This window comes from Octodon degus, unplaced genomic scaffold (assembly GCF_000260255.1).
Source record: "Octodon degus isolate 3935 unplaced genomic scaffold, OctDeg1.0 scaffold00017, whole genome shotgun sequence".
NCBI lineage: Eukaryota > Metazoa > Chordata > Mammalia > Rodentia > Octodontidae > Octodon > Octodon degus.
The window spans coordinates 2,837,563-2,856,134 of NW_004524593.1; the positions used below are offsets into that span (position 1 = coordinate 2,837,563).

At 37.1% G+C, this 18,572-nt stretch overlaps 1 protein-coding gene across 8 annotated transcripts in view; it reads right to left on the bottom strand.

Moving 5' to 3' along the window:
* The window catches only part of Rabgap1l (RAB GTPase activating protein 1 like), a 711,712-nt gene that overhangs the window by 200,997 nt on the left and 492,143 nt on the right, over window positions 1-18,572 (bottom strand). For all 8 annotated transcript variants that reach the window (XM_004626788.2, XM_023710325.1, XM_023710327.1 and 5 more), the window contains one exon: window positions 5,006-5,047. In XM_004626788.2, coding sequence (XP_004626845.1) covers window positions 5,006-5,047 — 42 coding nt within the window. The remainder of the gene's footprint in view (window positions 1-5,005; window positions 5,048-18,572) is intronic.

An 18,572-nucleotide genomic window follows, 5' to 3' on the forward strand; every position in this document is an offset into this window, starting at 1 on the left:
TTAAGTATGAGAGTAAACATTTACTGACAAAATCAGGGGAATGAAGAGAATTAGCATGAAAGACATATTAAGCAAGTTCCTAGGGTCTGGGCCTCTGGGAAATCCAAATTAATGGCTAAGGAAAAAAGCAAACAAACAAACAAACAAAACACAGGAGTGACCAAACAAAAATGAGAAGCTGAATAGAAGGAGATAAAAGATAAGACAGAAGAAGGAAGCGCCAAGGGGAGATGTTTTCAAAAAATGAAAAAAATCTGTGTCATCATTATACCATTTGTCAACTGTTCAGGCATCAAAACAGATTAAAAACAGATGCCCATTAGATTCTACTGATGACTTTATCCAAAAAGCTTTATGGAATCGTAAGGAATACATAGAGCAGAGGGCTGAAAAACCAAACACCATCTAAAGTGTACTTCAACACTTTCACATAATATTCTAAGCCCTTCCAAACTAACAAGAGGCCCATTCTTTTAAAATTTAGCCAAGATCAATTGTCATTCCTAACAAAAGTGAGCGTTCCTATACAAAGGACTAACAGACTCTTCGAAAAGTTTTGTTTACTTACAATGAAGCAAATTACTACCATAATTACTTGTTCAGACCCTTTCTTTTATGATGTAATTTCCATTTCCATATAAAAGCATGTATTAGAAATTCTTTTCAAGAGTATAGGAAAAACACACTTTCATATTCCTGGTAAAGAACATTTTTAATTTAATCTGTTCCTTTAAAAATTTGTCCAGTGGCTAATTGAAGTCCGCAAAATAATACTCAATTTGATGACAAATTCTGACCTCTAGAGCAGCCATTTTTTTCATTGTCACCATTTTCAGCCTTTGTGGCTAATCTTTAAGGCCGTATTCCCACACGACAAGCCCTCCCCACTCCTCAGCACCGCTGGCCTCACTCTTGACTGCTCATTTTTAATCTACTGAATGTACTGTGGGAAGACACTGGAACACTTGAGGTAATAAATGGATTAGACTGGGGAGATCCACGCAGCACAACGGATATTAAATCATTTCATGATGCTAACTACTATGGTGAATCACTATTTTAGCTTAAAGGAATTCTAGCTGCCTTATAAGCTATTTCACCCAGAAGTAGGTCTCATTTAGATAGGTGTCATTAAACCAAACTGAGCATCAGAGACATTCATCTCATGCCTGTACCATTTTGAAAAATTATAAATCTGGACAAAAGACTTCAGGCAATCTTGTGTTTTCATCTGCTTAGTATCAACAAGGTAGGGCCCATGCATTTAGTGAAACATACATTCAAGAAAGGTTAGTTCTCTGAGACCCCCTCATCACAAGAAATACTTTTAATTTAGAGAAATCTAAAATTTACTCCTCTTGAAAAATTATTAAAGCTAGGTTCAGAAGTACTTGAAGCATGCCCAAGGTTTTCTTTTGTTTTTTTTTTAATATGCATGCACTGTTTTATCTGCCATAGTAGATTAGAAACTGCAACCTAGTCACAGTCATTTATGTTCAGGTATTCTTTCTGCCAAGTGGAGCAATCAGATCAATAAATTAAAAACTTCAATTGAGCTCTTTCTATATTATCTGTGCGTGGAGTTTTAGAATTTACAAAAGGTAAGTATACAAATATAGGTCAATATAGTGATAAGAAAGCTTCATTTTTGTGTTCTCTAACCAGTCCAAGTCTCCAAGATAATGTCTAAAGACTGGAATGTTGTTAAAGAAGACATAAATGCCTTCCTGCCCAGTGGCCAAAGAATGTCCTCTGCTCAAGCTATTTGTGGCTTAACATAGCCCAAAACAAAAGAAAACAAGTCAACATGTCAGTCAAGAAGACAACCAACATCTACACCAGTGCAGAGATTATCCAAAACTTGAGGATGGCTTTTTGGGACAGATGTAATACGTGAGAGTTAAAAAGCAAATTAGACATGATAAGGGAAATCAGAAATTTTTGGATTTCCTCATACATATTTATAACTTAGTGTTTTCTGTAATCTGAATTACATAGTACATTTGCTGCTTAGACAGTCTAAAAATCTTAACAGCCCTATTAAAATGGCATATTAAAAATTACTTTTCTTGTTTTGGGTTTTGCGATTATTTTGTAGATCTAGATATTAAACCCAGAAGCACTCTATCACTGAGCTACATCTCAGCCTTTCAGTTTTTCTTTACACAGAGTCTCAGTTGTTTCAGAATGGCCTTGAATTTGCAACCATCCAGCCTCACCTTCTAGAAATAACTAAAATTATAGGCAAGTGGCACTGTGCCTGACTAGTTTTTGATTTTGATTAGTTTTAAGAAAAAAATTAAGTCAAGATCCATTATTTCATTAAAAGATATACTTTATTAAAACACCTTAAATATTTTTATAACTTATAATAACTATGGCATAGGAATTGTTCCTATTTAATCTCAAAGTGATTTACTCAATAAAGTACATTTTATTAATTTCACAGAAAGCAAATGTTTAACAGTGATGAACATTAGTTATCCACATTTTAAGTTTCAGAGGACCCAGTATTTCATACCTTTGGTAAGGTTCAAGCTTAAATATCAAGGCTCTCTGAAGATACCAAGAGGCCCTTCCAAGATAACTAAGGGACTGGGTAGAATGAAGAGGAATCTGAAAACACACTCAGAGGCATTTGTGAAAGACATCAGTAATCATAATTATGACAGCCAACATTTATTGGGCTGTAAAATACTCTAAATGCCAAATCAGGAAATTTTATGTACAACCTTACTTAATTATAATCATGTGCACTAATTTTTATTGTTATTTCAAAGTTCCAGCTCTGAGCACTTATGGTAATTTGCCCAAGATCACATAGTAGGGCTTAAAATAGTAACAAATCTTTTTCTTGTACATAAATCAACTTTAAAATTAAGACATAAAACTATGAAATTATTAGAAGAAAACATAGAGGAAATTCTTCAAGATACTGGTACAGGTAACAATTTTCTGAGTAAGATTCCAACACCCCAGGAAATACACACAAGAATCAAGGAAAGGAGTTATATCAAATTAAAAAGCTTCTGCACAGCAAAGGAAACAATCAAAAAAAAGTGAAGAGAGCCTGAAAAGTAGGAGATAATCTTGCCAGCTATGCATCTAGCAGAAGATTAATATCTAATTATCTAAAGAACCTAAAAATCTTAACAGCAAAAGATCAAATAACTCCATTAACAAGGAGCAAATGATCTAAACAGACACTTCTCCAAAGAAGTATAAATGGCCAATAAGTAAAAAGTTCAGTATCTTTAGCTATCATGCAAAATGAAATAAAAACTATATTGAGATTCTATCTCATCTCTGTCAGAATGGCTATTATCTTGGGGGAAAAAGTGCTGCTGCTGATGTGGTGTCTCAGTTACTCTTCTCTTGCTGCAGAGACAAATATCCGACACTCACAATTAGGACAGGAAAGGTTTATTTAGCTCACAGTGACTGCAGGCGTCAGTCCATACTCAGCTGGTGCCAGGGCAGAGCGGCCCAGGGCAGAGAGCCTCCAGTCACAGCAGCAGCAAGAAGCAGAGAGCACAGGGAGGAGAGCAGTGACAGTGGCAACAGACAGCAAGTCTGTCTCCCTTATGTGGCATTCAGGCTGTCTGCCCCAGGTTGGGTGCAGCGCTCACACCCATCATCCCAGTGGATCATGAGTTAGAAGTCCGCCCCATGACTGCATGAGGCTTTGGGTACAACTAGACACAAACCATAACATGTGGCATGAAAAGAATCTTTCTAGACTGTTGGAAGACATGTAAATCAGTATAACCACTATGGAAAACAGTATGGAGGTTCCTCAAAAAAACTAAAAATAGAACTACCATATGATCAAACTGGGTATTTAACCAAAGCAAATGAAGTAAGCATATAAAAAGATACCCGTATGCCCCACAGTTAATGCAGCACAACTCATAATACACAACATTCGGAGTCAGCCCATACTCCCATCTATAGAAGAGTGGATAAGGAATATATATTCTTCACAATACAATGGAGCATTATTCAGTCATAAAGAAAAATGAAATTATATCATTTGCAGAAAAATTGATGTAACTAGAGATCATGTTAAGAGAAATAAGTCAGACACAGAATTTCTGTGTAAGTACCATATGTTGTCTCCTGTATGTGGAAATGAACACACACACATACAAAGAAGACAAAAGGAAAGGAGGATCAGTTCAGGAAGAAGATGATCTGGGAGCATGGGAAGAAAAGGTAGGACAAAAGAGATAGAAGGGAAGATGCACATGACTGGAATATGATCATGCACATACAGGAGCATCCAGTGAGAACCACTGATTTCTAAAGTAGTATTCATTAATAATATCATAATAAAGATTAAAACAAAATCTGCATCCAATATCTGAGATTTTAACCATTATATTACACCAGGAAGTGTAAGCCTGGTTCTTTTTATAAACCAGGCAATTATCACCTTCAGTAACAGAATGTCTTCTTTGACTGGGTTATTTTCACCAACTCTATAGCAAATGCTTTACTGTTACCACACTGTTAAAACTATAGTGATATGTTTATATTTAATCTCACAAGTTAATTATAATTAAATTCTAAAGTGTCTTACAAATTTCCAGCTATCAGAAAAAGAACTGCAAATTGAAATGCACCAGTTTCTTTTTTAGTCAGTGTATTATAGCACCTTTTAAATAATTTAATTATATGTTTAGGTGCCTCCAAGAATGTTATTCTGGTAAGTAGTATTTTAAGAAAAAAAAAAAACTTGGCTTCATTTTGACAGAAAATAGGTTTCAACTTTTGTTCTTATCCAACTTATATGAATGAAAGCTATGTTACTCATAGAAATGGTGTAGTAGCAAAACTAAATGGATTATAAGAAAAACAAACTCCAATAAACACAATAAGAAAGGATGAGAGACAAAACACCAGAGCTTCTCAGAAATGAGGCAAAGGCTGTAAATTGAATTATTTTAGTTCTGAGGGCAAAGAGGTAACACAGCTTAACTTCTTAAGAAAAAAAAGGTCTTACCTTTAAGAGAGCCAAAGCCACATGAAAGATTATATTCAATCCCTGAAACAGAAAACAGAAAAGTCAGCATCTTCACATCTATCACTTTTATTATTTTCCCAAGATTTTCATAAATCTTTAACAAAATTCCTTATTGCTTTCATTTTCACATACAATACTAATTAAATCAAAAGATTTTTCCCCCCCAAGACAGCATTTTACTATGCAGTTCAGGCTGGCCTTGAGCCCACTTTGTACCCAGGCTGGCCTTAAACTCACAAAAATCAAGAGATTTAAAAAAAAAAAAAAAGATATTTTAGGGTGCTTATTAAAGTTTCATTTTATTTATTTTATTTTAATTTTTCTTTTGCGGTACTGGGGATTGAACTCAGGGCCTTGCACTTGCCAGGCAGGCACTTATTCTACTGAGCTATCTCCCCAGCTCCTAAAGTTTTAGATGTATTTTGTTAATAGTCATATAAAGGTATTGTTTTTTACAATGAATTATTTTTCCTCTATACATTTTTGGTTATTTTCCTCTGTCCAAGTCATTTATGCACAAGATAGCATTTTTGGATAAAGATAACAAAATGCTACTGAAGTCTAAAATTATTATCTGAAATTCTTGATCCTACTCTGGATATTCAGGGTCTCAGTTAAACTATCAGGAACAAATGAAACAAAATGAGATTACTTTCCTAATGACAGATTAACTATACAGGAAGAGCTCTAAGTATCACAGAGGAATTCATGTTTTGTTGCTTTAGTGCTGGCTTTCAAATACTATTTCCACCACCACAGGCGGTAGGTAATCAGGGGCCCTCTGCCAGACTTCTTTTTCTTTCTTTTTTTTTTTTTTTTTTTTCCTGAAAACCAGAACATTATATCATTAGCAATCAATAAACAAAACAGCTTCTGCAGAAGCCATACTGGAGCTGAGATGTGAGTCACTGGCTTAGCCCAATGACTCTGAAGAGATCGTGAGCTATTAAATTCAAGAAATAGGGAATCTTCTGTTTAATAAGGCTTCCATGCAATTTGCCATTTCCTTACCATGAAAGTTATCATACATGAGAAGAAAGATTTTTCAAGCATGAGTTGACATACCCTATAAGTCTAGGATCTATTCAGTATTCCCTCTTCATCTTGACCACAAATATAAGCTATTTACCATTTGGAGACAATACCAAAGGTATTGGGCAAAGGATTTCTAATAAACCACATACTTTCTGTCTCCAAAATCAGAAGTGATGATTAGGATTAGATACACAGAACATATCTGTTATGAATTGTCAAAATAAACTTTGACATACAGCCACCAAAAATATGATACAATGGTAGAAAAAATAAATAAACAAAATACTTGATTATATAAAATATAAAGCAAGCCAAATATTTGGCTTTGAGTTATTCAGCTAATTTTTTAAAAAACCAAAGACAGAAAAAAAATGTAATTAGAATAAGAAATAAAAACAAATTGACATATTACCATATTAAATGATGATTTTAGACTAGTTCTGATCATAATATTTACCAGTTAAAGAAAAGAAAGACTATTCAACATACAGTTACGCAAAAATCATTTATAATTGGCTGATAGTCAAGCAAATCCAAATTTACGTTTTCACTAGCTGATGCCCACTTGCCAAAAGAAATTTCTTTTAATTTATTTGTTTGGTACAGGGTCTCACTACACAGCTTGGACTCACGGTGATCCTCCTGTGTCAGTCTCCCTAGCATTGGGATTACAGGCATGCACAACCATGCCCAGTTTCAGGGGCACATATGGCATGCCCAGGATTCCAGGGCATGTGGTACCGGGGATCAAACCCGGGTCCTCATGCTTGCCAGGCAGGTGCTTAGACTCCCCAGCCCCCACCTACCAAACTTTGCAGGATAAAATAAAAGACCTACTACTGTGCTACATGGTTATTAACCTACCATCAGAGCTAAATCCAGTATGTCTCTGGGTCTTGTTGTTTTAGTCAATGCTCAAACTGTAAGCCCCTCTGTCTCTAGTTCTGTAATCTTAGTAATCTAGACTGTTCTCCTGAGCAAGTTCTCTACTCCTCCTCTTCTCAAATCCTTTGACTTTACTCTCCAGAAATGATACTGTATGTTCAACAAGCCCTGCTACCTCCTTACTTTCACAGCAACAGTAAAATTTTATTGATTCTCATAACTTGTACTAGGATCCTCATTTTTCAGAATATGCTACTAACCCTAAGTTACACATTCAATTAGCAGGAGGGTAGGATCATTTCTTAAATATTCTGATGTCTAACTTGGTGACATTTACACTCAACGGGTGGTGCAGTGTATCTAGAGGGTGCTTATTTGATGAGCCATAGTAGTGATTTTAATTTTCTTAAGCCACAATTTAATTAGTCTTCCACTGTCACTTTATTTTCTATAGATACTTCCATGAACTAACCTCTTCCTAATTGAACTGAAATGTCTCTAATTTTATTTTTAAGTTTTTTTCTTGAGTACTCGTGATGAACTTAAGATCTTCACAATGACCTATCTCAACAGCTCTTTAATTTTTTTCTCTTTTTCTTTTTTTCTTTTTTTTTTTTTTTTTTTTTGCAAAACCAGGGATTTAAACTTAGGCCCTTGCACTTACCAGGGAAGTGCTTATTCCACTGAGCCATCTACCTGGCCCCTAATTTTTTTCTTTTTAATTTTGACAGAGGGTCTCTGTACAAAACTATGTTACCCAGGCTGGGCTTGAATTTGCAATCCTCCTTCTTCAGACTTAGAGGTTATAGGCATGTGTTATCCACAGCTTGAAAGGTATTCTTAAAAGAAAAACTGCTGGACATGTCCAAGATGCTTCCCCTTTTCAGGAATATGTGTCTCTAGCAAGTTGTTATTATTGGGTAAATGAGTATATTCAGTAGGACTCAATAACTCAGTATTTAATTATGGTCATTTATTTATACAAGAAAGTCTAATCCCTACGCATTTGTAATGCAAGTGCAAAACAGTAAATAAGAGCATCCATGGAATATTTTGCATGTATCAGATTTACATTAACTGCATTAAAAATATATCCTTACTTCATCTCATAACCATAAACTCCACTTTGTACACAAAGAAATTTGTTTTTTTACTTTTTTTTTTTTTTTTTTTGCAGAACCAGGGATTGAACTCAAGCCCTTGCACTTGCCAGAAAAGCGCTTATTCTACTGAGCCATCTCCCCAGCCCCAAGAAATTTAGATTGATAGAAATCTAAATAGACTTTCTGAGGTCACAAAGTTCCTAGGCATAGACTCAAGAGTTTAACAGTCTAACTCTAAAAGTCACCACTGAACCTTCAGTTAGAGAAGAGGCCTAGTGACTAAGTGGATGTGGTAGTGTGGAACATTCAAGTCCCAAAGGTCCACGTGAGAGCAGTCTGCTTCCCAAGGTAGCACTCTTGGGCACTGGTAGCACCTTCAGGAGTTGGGGCCTAGTGGAAGGGGGTCACTAAGGAACTTGGAAAGTGCCCTTGAAGGGGACTGTGGTGTCCTGATCTTGTCCCCTTTCTCTTTCACTTCCTAGCCACAGGGCAGTGGTTTTATTCTATCGGACACCCCTGTCATGATCACTGGTGAAGCCTCTGAAACTGAGCCACAGCAAATCTCTTCTCTTTATAAGTTGATTATCTCAGGTATTTGTTAAAGTAATGGAATGCTAACGCAAGGAATAAATGAGTAATTCCCTTTTTTGGGTACGATTCCATGTGTTTTTTAGTTCCTAAAGGATTAAGGTGATTCCTTCCATTTAAATAAAAGCAAAGCTTAAGAGCAGAGTAGAAAAATAGCCAATAGATAGCTTTTACCAAACTCAATTTTATTATTTGTCTCAACATTAAAAAAAAAATCCACCTGCTTGTAGGACATGAGACAATAAAAACCCAGTTTTCTGCAGAAAGAAAGGTCGCCACCTCCTCCAGGAACAGCAGATTGAAATCACCTCGTGTGCCTGAAGAAGCTGCTCCTTCGCTGACTTGGATATTGCTATTGCAAAGTTCAGTCACAGTCTAGCAATATCTTTGCCTCGAAGAACATTTCTAAGTAATTGCCCCAAATTGAATAATTGCTCCAATGTGCAGATCATGGTGTTCCCGAGTAGGCCAACTACTGAGCACCCACAATCCTGCAAAAAATGAAGGCTGACAACAGAGCACTCTCTGAAACAAAGACACTGAACATTCTGGCTTTGATGAGCAGGCAGTTGTGGGTTTAGAAGGAACTGACAGATTGTGTAAGTAGCTGTCAAAAAACTGCCGACAGCCCTGAGAACAAATGCTGAAAGGTAGTATCAAAACGGGCCAAAAATACATCAGCACCTGGGACCTTTGGGACTAAAATAAAATAGAAACAAATATTATGTGAAAATGGAATTCCTAGCAATAGGAAGTAAGAAATGATGAAACCCAGGGTGGCCAAGACAAATGGAACTCACTCAGAGACAAAGCCAGAGGAAACCGCAGGCTACCCTTTCCGACCCTAGGATACTCCAGCCTAGGAAGAGGAGATGACTAAATGAGACAGCACACAAAAACCTAGCAAAGAAATTGTGCGTTTGGTAAATGATTTCACAAATGGTAGCAATTATCATTGGAGTCATGTGTTTACTGCCTATTATCTCTAGTATTTTTTTTCACTCAATTCCATGAACAACTATGGCATATGTGTTATTGTCACCATTTTAGAGATGAGAAATCTGAGGCTCAGAGATATCACACTGTTAATAAATGATAAAGCCAGGAATAGAATTTAGGAATTTAGGTTTGTTAGACTAAAGTAAATTCCTGCTCTCTTCACTAATTTCATCTCAACTACACATGCAATAAAACTGGTTAGATATGTCATAAATTTAAAGACGTCCATAATTCTTTGATAATTCTCCCATTGAGAGTTAGGGTTTCTATGCTATCCACTGAATCTGGGCTCTTATGCTAACTACTCTAACTGATAGAAGATGGCAAAAGTGATGCTGTGGGCCAGGGAGATGGCTCAGTAGGTTAAGCACTTGCCTGGCAAGGGCAAGGGCCTGAGTTCAATCCCCGGTTCCACAAAAAAAAAGTGATGCTGTGCTAGTGACTGCACTGATGGCTTCAATGTCTGACAGCTCGGATCACTCCCACATGGAAGAGAGCTACCATGTAAGAAATACTTAGAACCTCATGCTCTAAGGGCTGAGAGGCAAGAGTCCCTTGGGCAGAGGGAAGACCCACAGGCTGCGAAGGTGCTGGACATGTGAGTGGTCTCATCCTGGAAGCCAAGCAAGTGGGCCAGCTGATGCCTTGTGGATCAAAAATGAACCATACAGTAGGACCCTTCCCAAATAACCCAATTCATCAGCTCATGAAGAAAACATGGAAATTTTCAAAAAATTATTTTGAAAATAATTTCAGATTTAGAAAAATAAGAACTAAATTCCAAGAATATCTGTATACTTTTCAATTTTCACTGTCTCACCACCTCAACATTATACACAATAGTACAATGATAAAGACTAAGAAATCAGCATTAGAATTGTGCCAAGTGCCTCACTAATATCTTTCTTCTGGTTCAGATGAAGCGGGATCATATTTTTTTAAATGTATTTGGTTGTTACAGGGTCTCACTATGCAGCTCAGATTCATAGTGACCCTCCCGTTTTCAGCTTCTCCCGCGCTGGGATTACAGGTGTGCACCACCATGCCTGCCCGGACTCTGGCCTCAGCCTACCCTGGAGGTGGGGCTGGTGCAGCATGTGGTGCTGGCCAGTCCCTGTGCTTGCCTGAGCTTGCCTAAGCAGGTGCTTTAGTCTGCTGAGCTATCTCACTGGCCACTGGATCACACTTTGAATTTAGCTGTCATATCTTCTTCCATTTGAGCATTTTCAGTCTTTCTCTTTTAATGGCCTTGACACTTTTCCATTGTAATGGCCAGTTACTTCATAGGGTATACCTAAATTTGATTTGTCTGGTATCTTTTTATACTTAAATTTAAATTATGTATTTTGGTACGAACATTATGGAAGTAACACTGCTTTTCTCAGTGAATGCCATCAGGAAGACAAGCTACATAACATCGTCTGACCAAAAAAAAAAACGAACTTAAAAGCCAGTCTTGATGTATTTTTCTATATAAAAGTAATAAACAACCAGAACCAAACCCTGTTGGCTTTCCTTTAACAGCTTCTCACTTCTGTGGTATATAAAGTAATGTTTTGGGTTTCCCCCCGCAAAAGTGAGAATTATTATGCAAATACTAAAAGAAAATCCTGGTTGCTCTTAAATATAGGTTCTATATAGAAAGAATATGTTGGCATCATTAAAAGTTTTGCTTTATTCTGTTTCTCATACATTAAGTCCCTTAAAAACTCAATCTTTTCAGATGCTTAAATAATGGAATTTGGTGGAATAACCTGTAAAGGGATGTTTTGGGTTTTTGGATATTTTTCAGTATGTCCACTAGAGGTCAGCATTGTAGCACTGAAAAATCAAGCAAGGGCCTTTCTGCTCATTTTTTCAGAGTAGAAGGTGGTGTGGTGGCTCATGCCTGTAATTCCAGCAGTCTAAGGATCATTTCAAGCTTGAGGCCATCCTGGGCTACAAAGTGAATTCAAGTTCAGCCTGAACTACATAGTGAAACACTGTCTCAAAAAAAAAAAAAAAAAAAAAAGGAATAGCCTTGGAAATGTCAAACTAGGTGAGTTCCTTTCTTTCCCCTATTTCATCACAAATTTTTCATATTCATTTTATCTTCTTTATTAAACATTTTTCACAAATAATTCATGAAAGCTCAAGGATGAGTGACAAGCACAAAGCCCAAGCCTCCCCCAGCTCTCCCCCCAACCCACCTCCCTTACTGGCCTACATCTGAGGGGAAGGAAGAAGTGTGTTCTTCTCAGAGAACTGTCTCAGATGCTAAGCTGAGCCTCTGGGCCACAGTGGACCATGTTTCTCCTACTTAGAGTGTCCTCTCTTTCTCCCAGCTCCTCCTCGGGGTCTGCACTCGGCTGCCTAGGGCTCTTGCTGGGCTACGTACTCCTTAGTAGTGGTCTGTGCAATCACCCTCCCCTATCCCGGCTCTCATCCTGCAGCTGTGTGACCACTTAGCGACAGTCTCCAGTTCTTGGAAGGTGTGTGAGGCCAGAACCTGCCTGGGTCAGGGTAGCTGCTCAGTGTCAGTCGAATGGTTTTATTAAACAAACAGACTTCTCGGAAGCAAAGAAAAACAACTGTTAATGCAAATTAAAAATCATTACTGTTCAAAATAATTTCTTTCTATAGTTTGTTGATATTAATATAACATACTTTTTCTTTCTTTTTGGTTTTCAGGTTATTTGACAACCATATTAAAAAATTCCCTCAATAAAAAAAGTGAGCTCAAATTCAGTCAAATTATCTTATATCTTCTGCCCTAGATGGGAAAGGTTCACTTCTTTCCAAATCTGAAAAGTAGGGTATATTGCACCAAGCTAATTTGCTCTGGAAAACAAAACCAATCACACATTAATCACAGTCTTCAGAGATGAGCACAGTCTATTTTAAGCACTCCCGATGCAGAATCAGGCAAAACAAAGTGCTCAAGAGCTTCCAGTGAGATATATGGCTGAGAGGCTTTCAAACATTGAAGAAGTGTTACATAATTTTGTTTGGAGACAGGCAGTAACTGCAGAGGAAGGCTGTACCTACACAGACATAGTGGTGATATGGGGCATTTTGAGGAAGCCAGTAATGAGTGTATCTATCTTTAGGGACCCTTTCTCTTCTGTCCTCTTCCAGTCTATCTGGGTTAGTGAAACTTACACACTAGGAACTGCAGCAATCAAAGTGATACAAGAAAAATACTGGAAGAGACTATGTGAGGAAAGCTAATCATATAAACAGTTCCACCACTGCCCACCACGTTCCTGTGAAGCAATAAGAAAAATCCTAGCAATTATGTGAACTCACAGTTGTGTTTTGAATCATCAGCATGGAGCCAGTTGATCCTTTCCTCCACCTTTTGCCCATGCCCTGACACTCAAAAGCATTAGCTATCTGATCCACATAAAAGTGAAGAATCATGCTGTACTTTCAGACCAGCCCAAGAGCCTAAATTGTTTTTCTGACTCAGAGAACCAGCATCTTTCTGCTGAGAACCAAAGACTTAGGCCAAGTTAAACAGACAACTTCACAGTAGTCATAACATGGAAGCCTCAATTGCTACTATGATCAGTACAGCACTGTACTCCAAGCAACCCCAAGTAGTACTTCACTGAACTATAGCAATATCTGTCAGGTATAGAAGCCACTATTTAAACCATCATTTTAGAAAGAAAACTCAGGTGAACAGGGTGCTTTACCTGAGTTCCCAGAATTAGCTCTCTCTGCCCATTAAAATAGTGGTTCTGAACCAGGGTTGCTTATTAAAATCACCTGGCAACTTTTTATAAGCCATTACCACAGGAACTCCACCTCAGAACAAATGAAAAACTCTCCGAGGTAGCATGGGACCACTTGTAATTTTAAGAACTTCCCGGGTGTTGAAATCATAAATCCAGACTGAGAACAGAGCATTAGAAATTTTCAGGTTGACTTTATTTTAGAATACAATACAAAAACTTTAACAATACCTGAACAACTAATTTAACTAATGAAAATGGAGCTCAGCCTCTTCAGGTGAATCTGAGATAACAAGTGTGGGCATCACTAATACCTTCAATAAGCACACCCTACATTCTCTGAAGTCTCCTTAAAATAAGTTAATTCTGGGTGACTACCTCATATTTAAATGGTTTTCAAATACCACCCATGCAAAGTTCTTAAGGTCAAACATCAAAATTTTTAATAAAATAAAGAGTACAACATGATTACTACATAATTACTAAATGTAATTAATGTACTACAGAATCTAGCTGAAAATAACAGAAATGTGTTGTACTAAAACCCAGGCCTGATGGCACACAACACATAATCCTAGCACTTGGGAGGCTGAGACAGGAGAATTATTGTGAGTTCAAGGCTGGGTTGGGTTACACAGTGAGTTTAAGACCAACCTGAACTACATAGTGAGACTGTGTGAAAACAAAACAACAACAACAACAAAAAAAGATAAGGCCAGGGAGGGAGAGCTCGGCAAGCACAGTGCCTGCCTGGCAAGCATGAAAGCATGAGCTCAGTTTCCAGTTGCAAAAAGAAAAAAAAAAAAAAAAGAAAAAAAAAAGAAAAGAAAGTAAATAAGCTGTAATATTAAACAATCTGGAAGTTTGTTGTGCAATTTTACTAATATGCTGCATATCAATCTTTTCTTTCAAAGAGAGAAAAAACAATACCAAAATTTCAAAACAAGATAATATGGTTAACACATTGCATCTTGTTATCTTTTGTTGTTGTGGTTTTGGGGGGGTATTTTTGGTACTGGGGATTGAACACAGGACCTTGCACTTGCCCAGCAGTCACTTAAGCTGCTGAGCTATCTCCCCACACATATTGTTGTCTTTATGTTAGTTACTCAGAGTACAAGATAGTGGCATTTAATTCCAAACAATATTAGCACAGACCTTTCTTTTAGATGAACTAAGAGAAATTAGTAGTATAATATACTGATATGTATATCTATATCTATCTATCTATATATATATATATATATCTATATATATATATGTATATATGCTTTTCCCATCCTTCTTTATTTCTCCATCCCAGTTTCTCTTTTCCTTTGAAATTTATTCCCATTTTACAATATCTATTGTACATTTTGGAACTTATTTACTCTTTTTTTTTCTTTATTTAGGGCAGGGTCTACAGGGTCTCACTACAGAGATCGAACTCATAGTCTCCTGTTTTCAGTCTTCCAAGTGCCGGGATTACAGGTGTACACCACCACGTCCGGTCTCAATCGCCCTCTCAGTACGCCATGGGGGTGGGGTCGGCACAGCACTCTGGGGAGTGAACCCCAGCCACTGCACTCTGCCTAAGTTATTTACTCTTTAAGCTTCTCACACTAGGGAGACAATATGATGCTTACACATGTGTGTCTGGTTTATTTCACTTATGAGTATGGTCTCGAGTTGCATCCATTGACCTATAAAAGTCTCCAGCTTATCCTTCTTTACTGCTGAGTAGTACTCCATTGTATAAAAAGACCATATCTTTTTATCCATTCCTTAGCTGATGGGCATTTGGGTTGTTTCTAAGATACAGCTATTACAAATTGTGCGACCCTAAACATGCATGCACAAATATTGCTGGTACACACCAATCTTTTAGAAGATCAATATCACAGTTCTGTTTCTCCCTTCAAGCACAAGGCCCTAAGTTCAATCCCCAGTACCACAAAAATTAAAAAAAAAAGAATACCAAAGGACATTTGTTAAAGGTTCAGATTCCTGGTTCTCACCCTGGAACATCGCGATTTAGTAAATCCAAGATGTGCATGGATGTCTGTGTTTTAGTGTCTCCTACTTCACTCTGAAGATTCTAATAATAAAGCTACTTAGGGACCTCCAGTTTCCAGGTTTCAAGAGTTAGATGTAAAGGAGAAAAAGACTATTAGTATAGGTCAAATTGAGGAAGATTTTTTTGCAAATAAGTTAATTCTGGGTGACTATTCTGTGGGCTGTTATTCCGCTTGCTCCTTGCAGCTCTTTTCCCTGATTTTGTGCAGGGTGAAAGTCATCAGTGAACTCTTTCTGATTATTTGATGAGTTTCTTCTTATTTCTGAGACCCTATTTCCTTCCCAAAGATGGCCAACTAAACTGAAGCTCAGCTCAAGGTAGCCAACTGTCTGAAACATTTCCTGGCTCCAACTTCTCCAAGAGACTATCAGTTTATGTTCCCACAATTCCCTGTCCCATTACGTCTTCCATTAACATTACAGCAGCCATCCAATGTCCCTTAGCTCTTATGCATGTCCATCTCTTCCACAAGACAGGAAACTCTTCAACTAGGGATCATGTTTCACTGCTCTTGACAACCCCACAGCTGATCCAGAGTCAGACATATAATATTTTCCAACTAATCAACTTTAAAAATTAATTTAATTGAGTTGGCCCAATTATGTAAATGATGGAAATTGGAAAGCTTTCTATTCCAGGGAGAACAATCCAAGGTTTAAGGTTCTCAATGACTTGAAATGAGTTATAAAAGTCAAGGCTCCACTTTCCAAAATTAAATGAGCTTTCTTTTTTCCAGTTTTTTAAAATGAAAACTAAAAAGGCATAAATGTGATCCAAAGTGAGTGGAAGAATTAGTAGGAAAGATATAAGAAACTTAAGCATTTAACATGAGAACATACTAATTCACTGAGTAAAGATCAATCTATGCTCTGCCTGAAGCTCAGGTTGATCTGCAGTATAAAGAGCGGTTTCACTGCATCTCTTCACTTGCAAAGTCAGTACAGAGCTATAATCTAGTATTAAGAGGTTAAATACGAAGATAGGTTAGATTATAGCCTACTTCTGACTCTATCTCATTTATAATAAGTGGCATTTGGCTTTTACCTAAGGACAAGTTTCTGCTTTCTAATGCAGTATGGTTCTGAATTCTTACTTTGTCTAGTTGCTATGCTGAGAACCCACTTAATTCTCCAGGCCTGTGTAGGCCAGAACTCCTGCCATTCCCCTTCCCTAGAAATGAAGTCCTGCCTTTAAATGCTATCCCTTTACCTGGGAACACATTACTGTACCTTCTTTCCACTCTGAACATAACTGTCTCCTGCACTCCCTAGAGTCATTCCTGCTCTTCAGTTTGCTCCCAGGGTGACCCTATCAAGTCCCATGGCTTTAAACAGAAGAAATGGATTAACATCTTTAGCCAGTTTTTCCATAAATTTCTTTCCTTCCTCAGTTGTTGGCAATAGGTTCTTCTAGTTGCTATAGAAAAACTCTCTGAAATTATCCTCTCTCTTACAACCCACAATGAATTCAGCAGCAAATGTTGTTGGGTCTTCTCATGAAATATACATCTCACCCCCATTTAGCCATCTCTCATTTGTACTGCTTCCACCCTATCCTGCATCACCTCTTCATGTGGGTTGATGGAATAGTCTCCCTGGTCCTACTCTTGGCTCCCTACATGTGTTCTCCACACAGTGGTCTGAGTGACTTTTATAAAACAGACATTATCTATCTGGGTGCTCTGGCACAGGCTTATAGACCAGGCAAGGATCATTTAAACCTAGAAGTTCAGGGTCAACCCAGGCAACACAGTGAGTACTCATATTTTAAAGAGGATTAGGTGGAGGGAAGGAGGGAGATACCAGGCCAATACCAAAGCACCAATTGTAAATTGATGTAGTTTGTTTAAGGCTATACAGTTGTATACAGTAGCTTACAGAAAAGGTGTCAGTGCAGTCTCAGAAACAAAGAAGAAAAAAAACAGACCAATATAAGAATGGAGTCAAAGAAACCAGCAATCCAATGTCTGATTGCTTATTCTGGGCTAAGAACTGCTACTCTTTAAAAAAAAAAGTTAAGATGAGCAAGAAAACAAAATTTAGACAGAATACAATGAGTACAAAATCCCAAGGTGCATATAAGTATTAAAGATAATCATATTTTTAAGATATTTTACATAAAAAAACTAAATAAGCCACAGACAATAAAGCTTCAAACAGGCTATACTTCAGGGTTTTTCCCATTTTATTTCTTTTTATATTTTTATTATAGACATACAGTTATTCTACTTAGTGGTTCAAAATACAGTGTACCTCCCATAAACAGCAGGTGGCACCATGCATCAGTAAAGGAGTGACAAAAAAGTAAAAAATCAAGCTGTCAAAATTTATGTCATTTAGTTGCCAAAGGACAGAGTAGAGGTGACCTCAATCAATATCAAAGTACCGTCCTCTCACTGTACAGAACACTACCTGGAGCAATGAATGGCACGCTCAAACTCAGACACTTGCTTAGCAGAAAAGAAAAGAATCTGTATTGCTCATTCTGTGGTATCACGAAGTTTCGGATGGGATGGACTGGCCTTCACCACACTGGGCCCTATTGCATACATATTTCTTTTTTCTTTTTTTCTTTTGTACTACTAATTTCTATTGGTTTATTGAAAGGAATAATTAATGCTCAATTTTTTAATCAACTTGGCATGCCTATATTTGACAATCTGAACAACTACTTTGAAGATAATAATATTTTTTACAAGTATTTATTTATTTTTCCATAGTTTTATTGACAGGCAAATACCAATGAGACAGTTTCAAATCAAATTGGTAGGATAGTTTCAAAAATTAACACATTGCATACTCTCTTCCTAGTGGTTATTTGCTTTACAAGATGCAGATATGATATCCTATTTACAAACACTATTAGAACAAATCCCTCTATTCATTAACAGAATGTAACTATGTATCTATCCTAACCATTTTGAATACACAGATACAAAATGGATGTTCATCTGTATCCCCTTTTTTGTTTAGTTCTGCTATTTGAATATTATAGGTGTGTTAACTCGGCAAACTATTCTTTTTTCCCATAAATTTATTGAGAAACAAATAGCAATGAGACAGTTTCAAATCAAATTGATAGGACAGTTTCAATAATTAACACATTGCATACATTCTTCCTAGTGGTTAATTTCTGTGCAAGATGTAGACATGATATCCTAT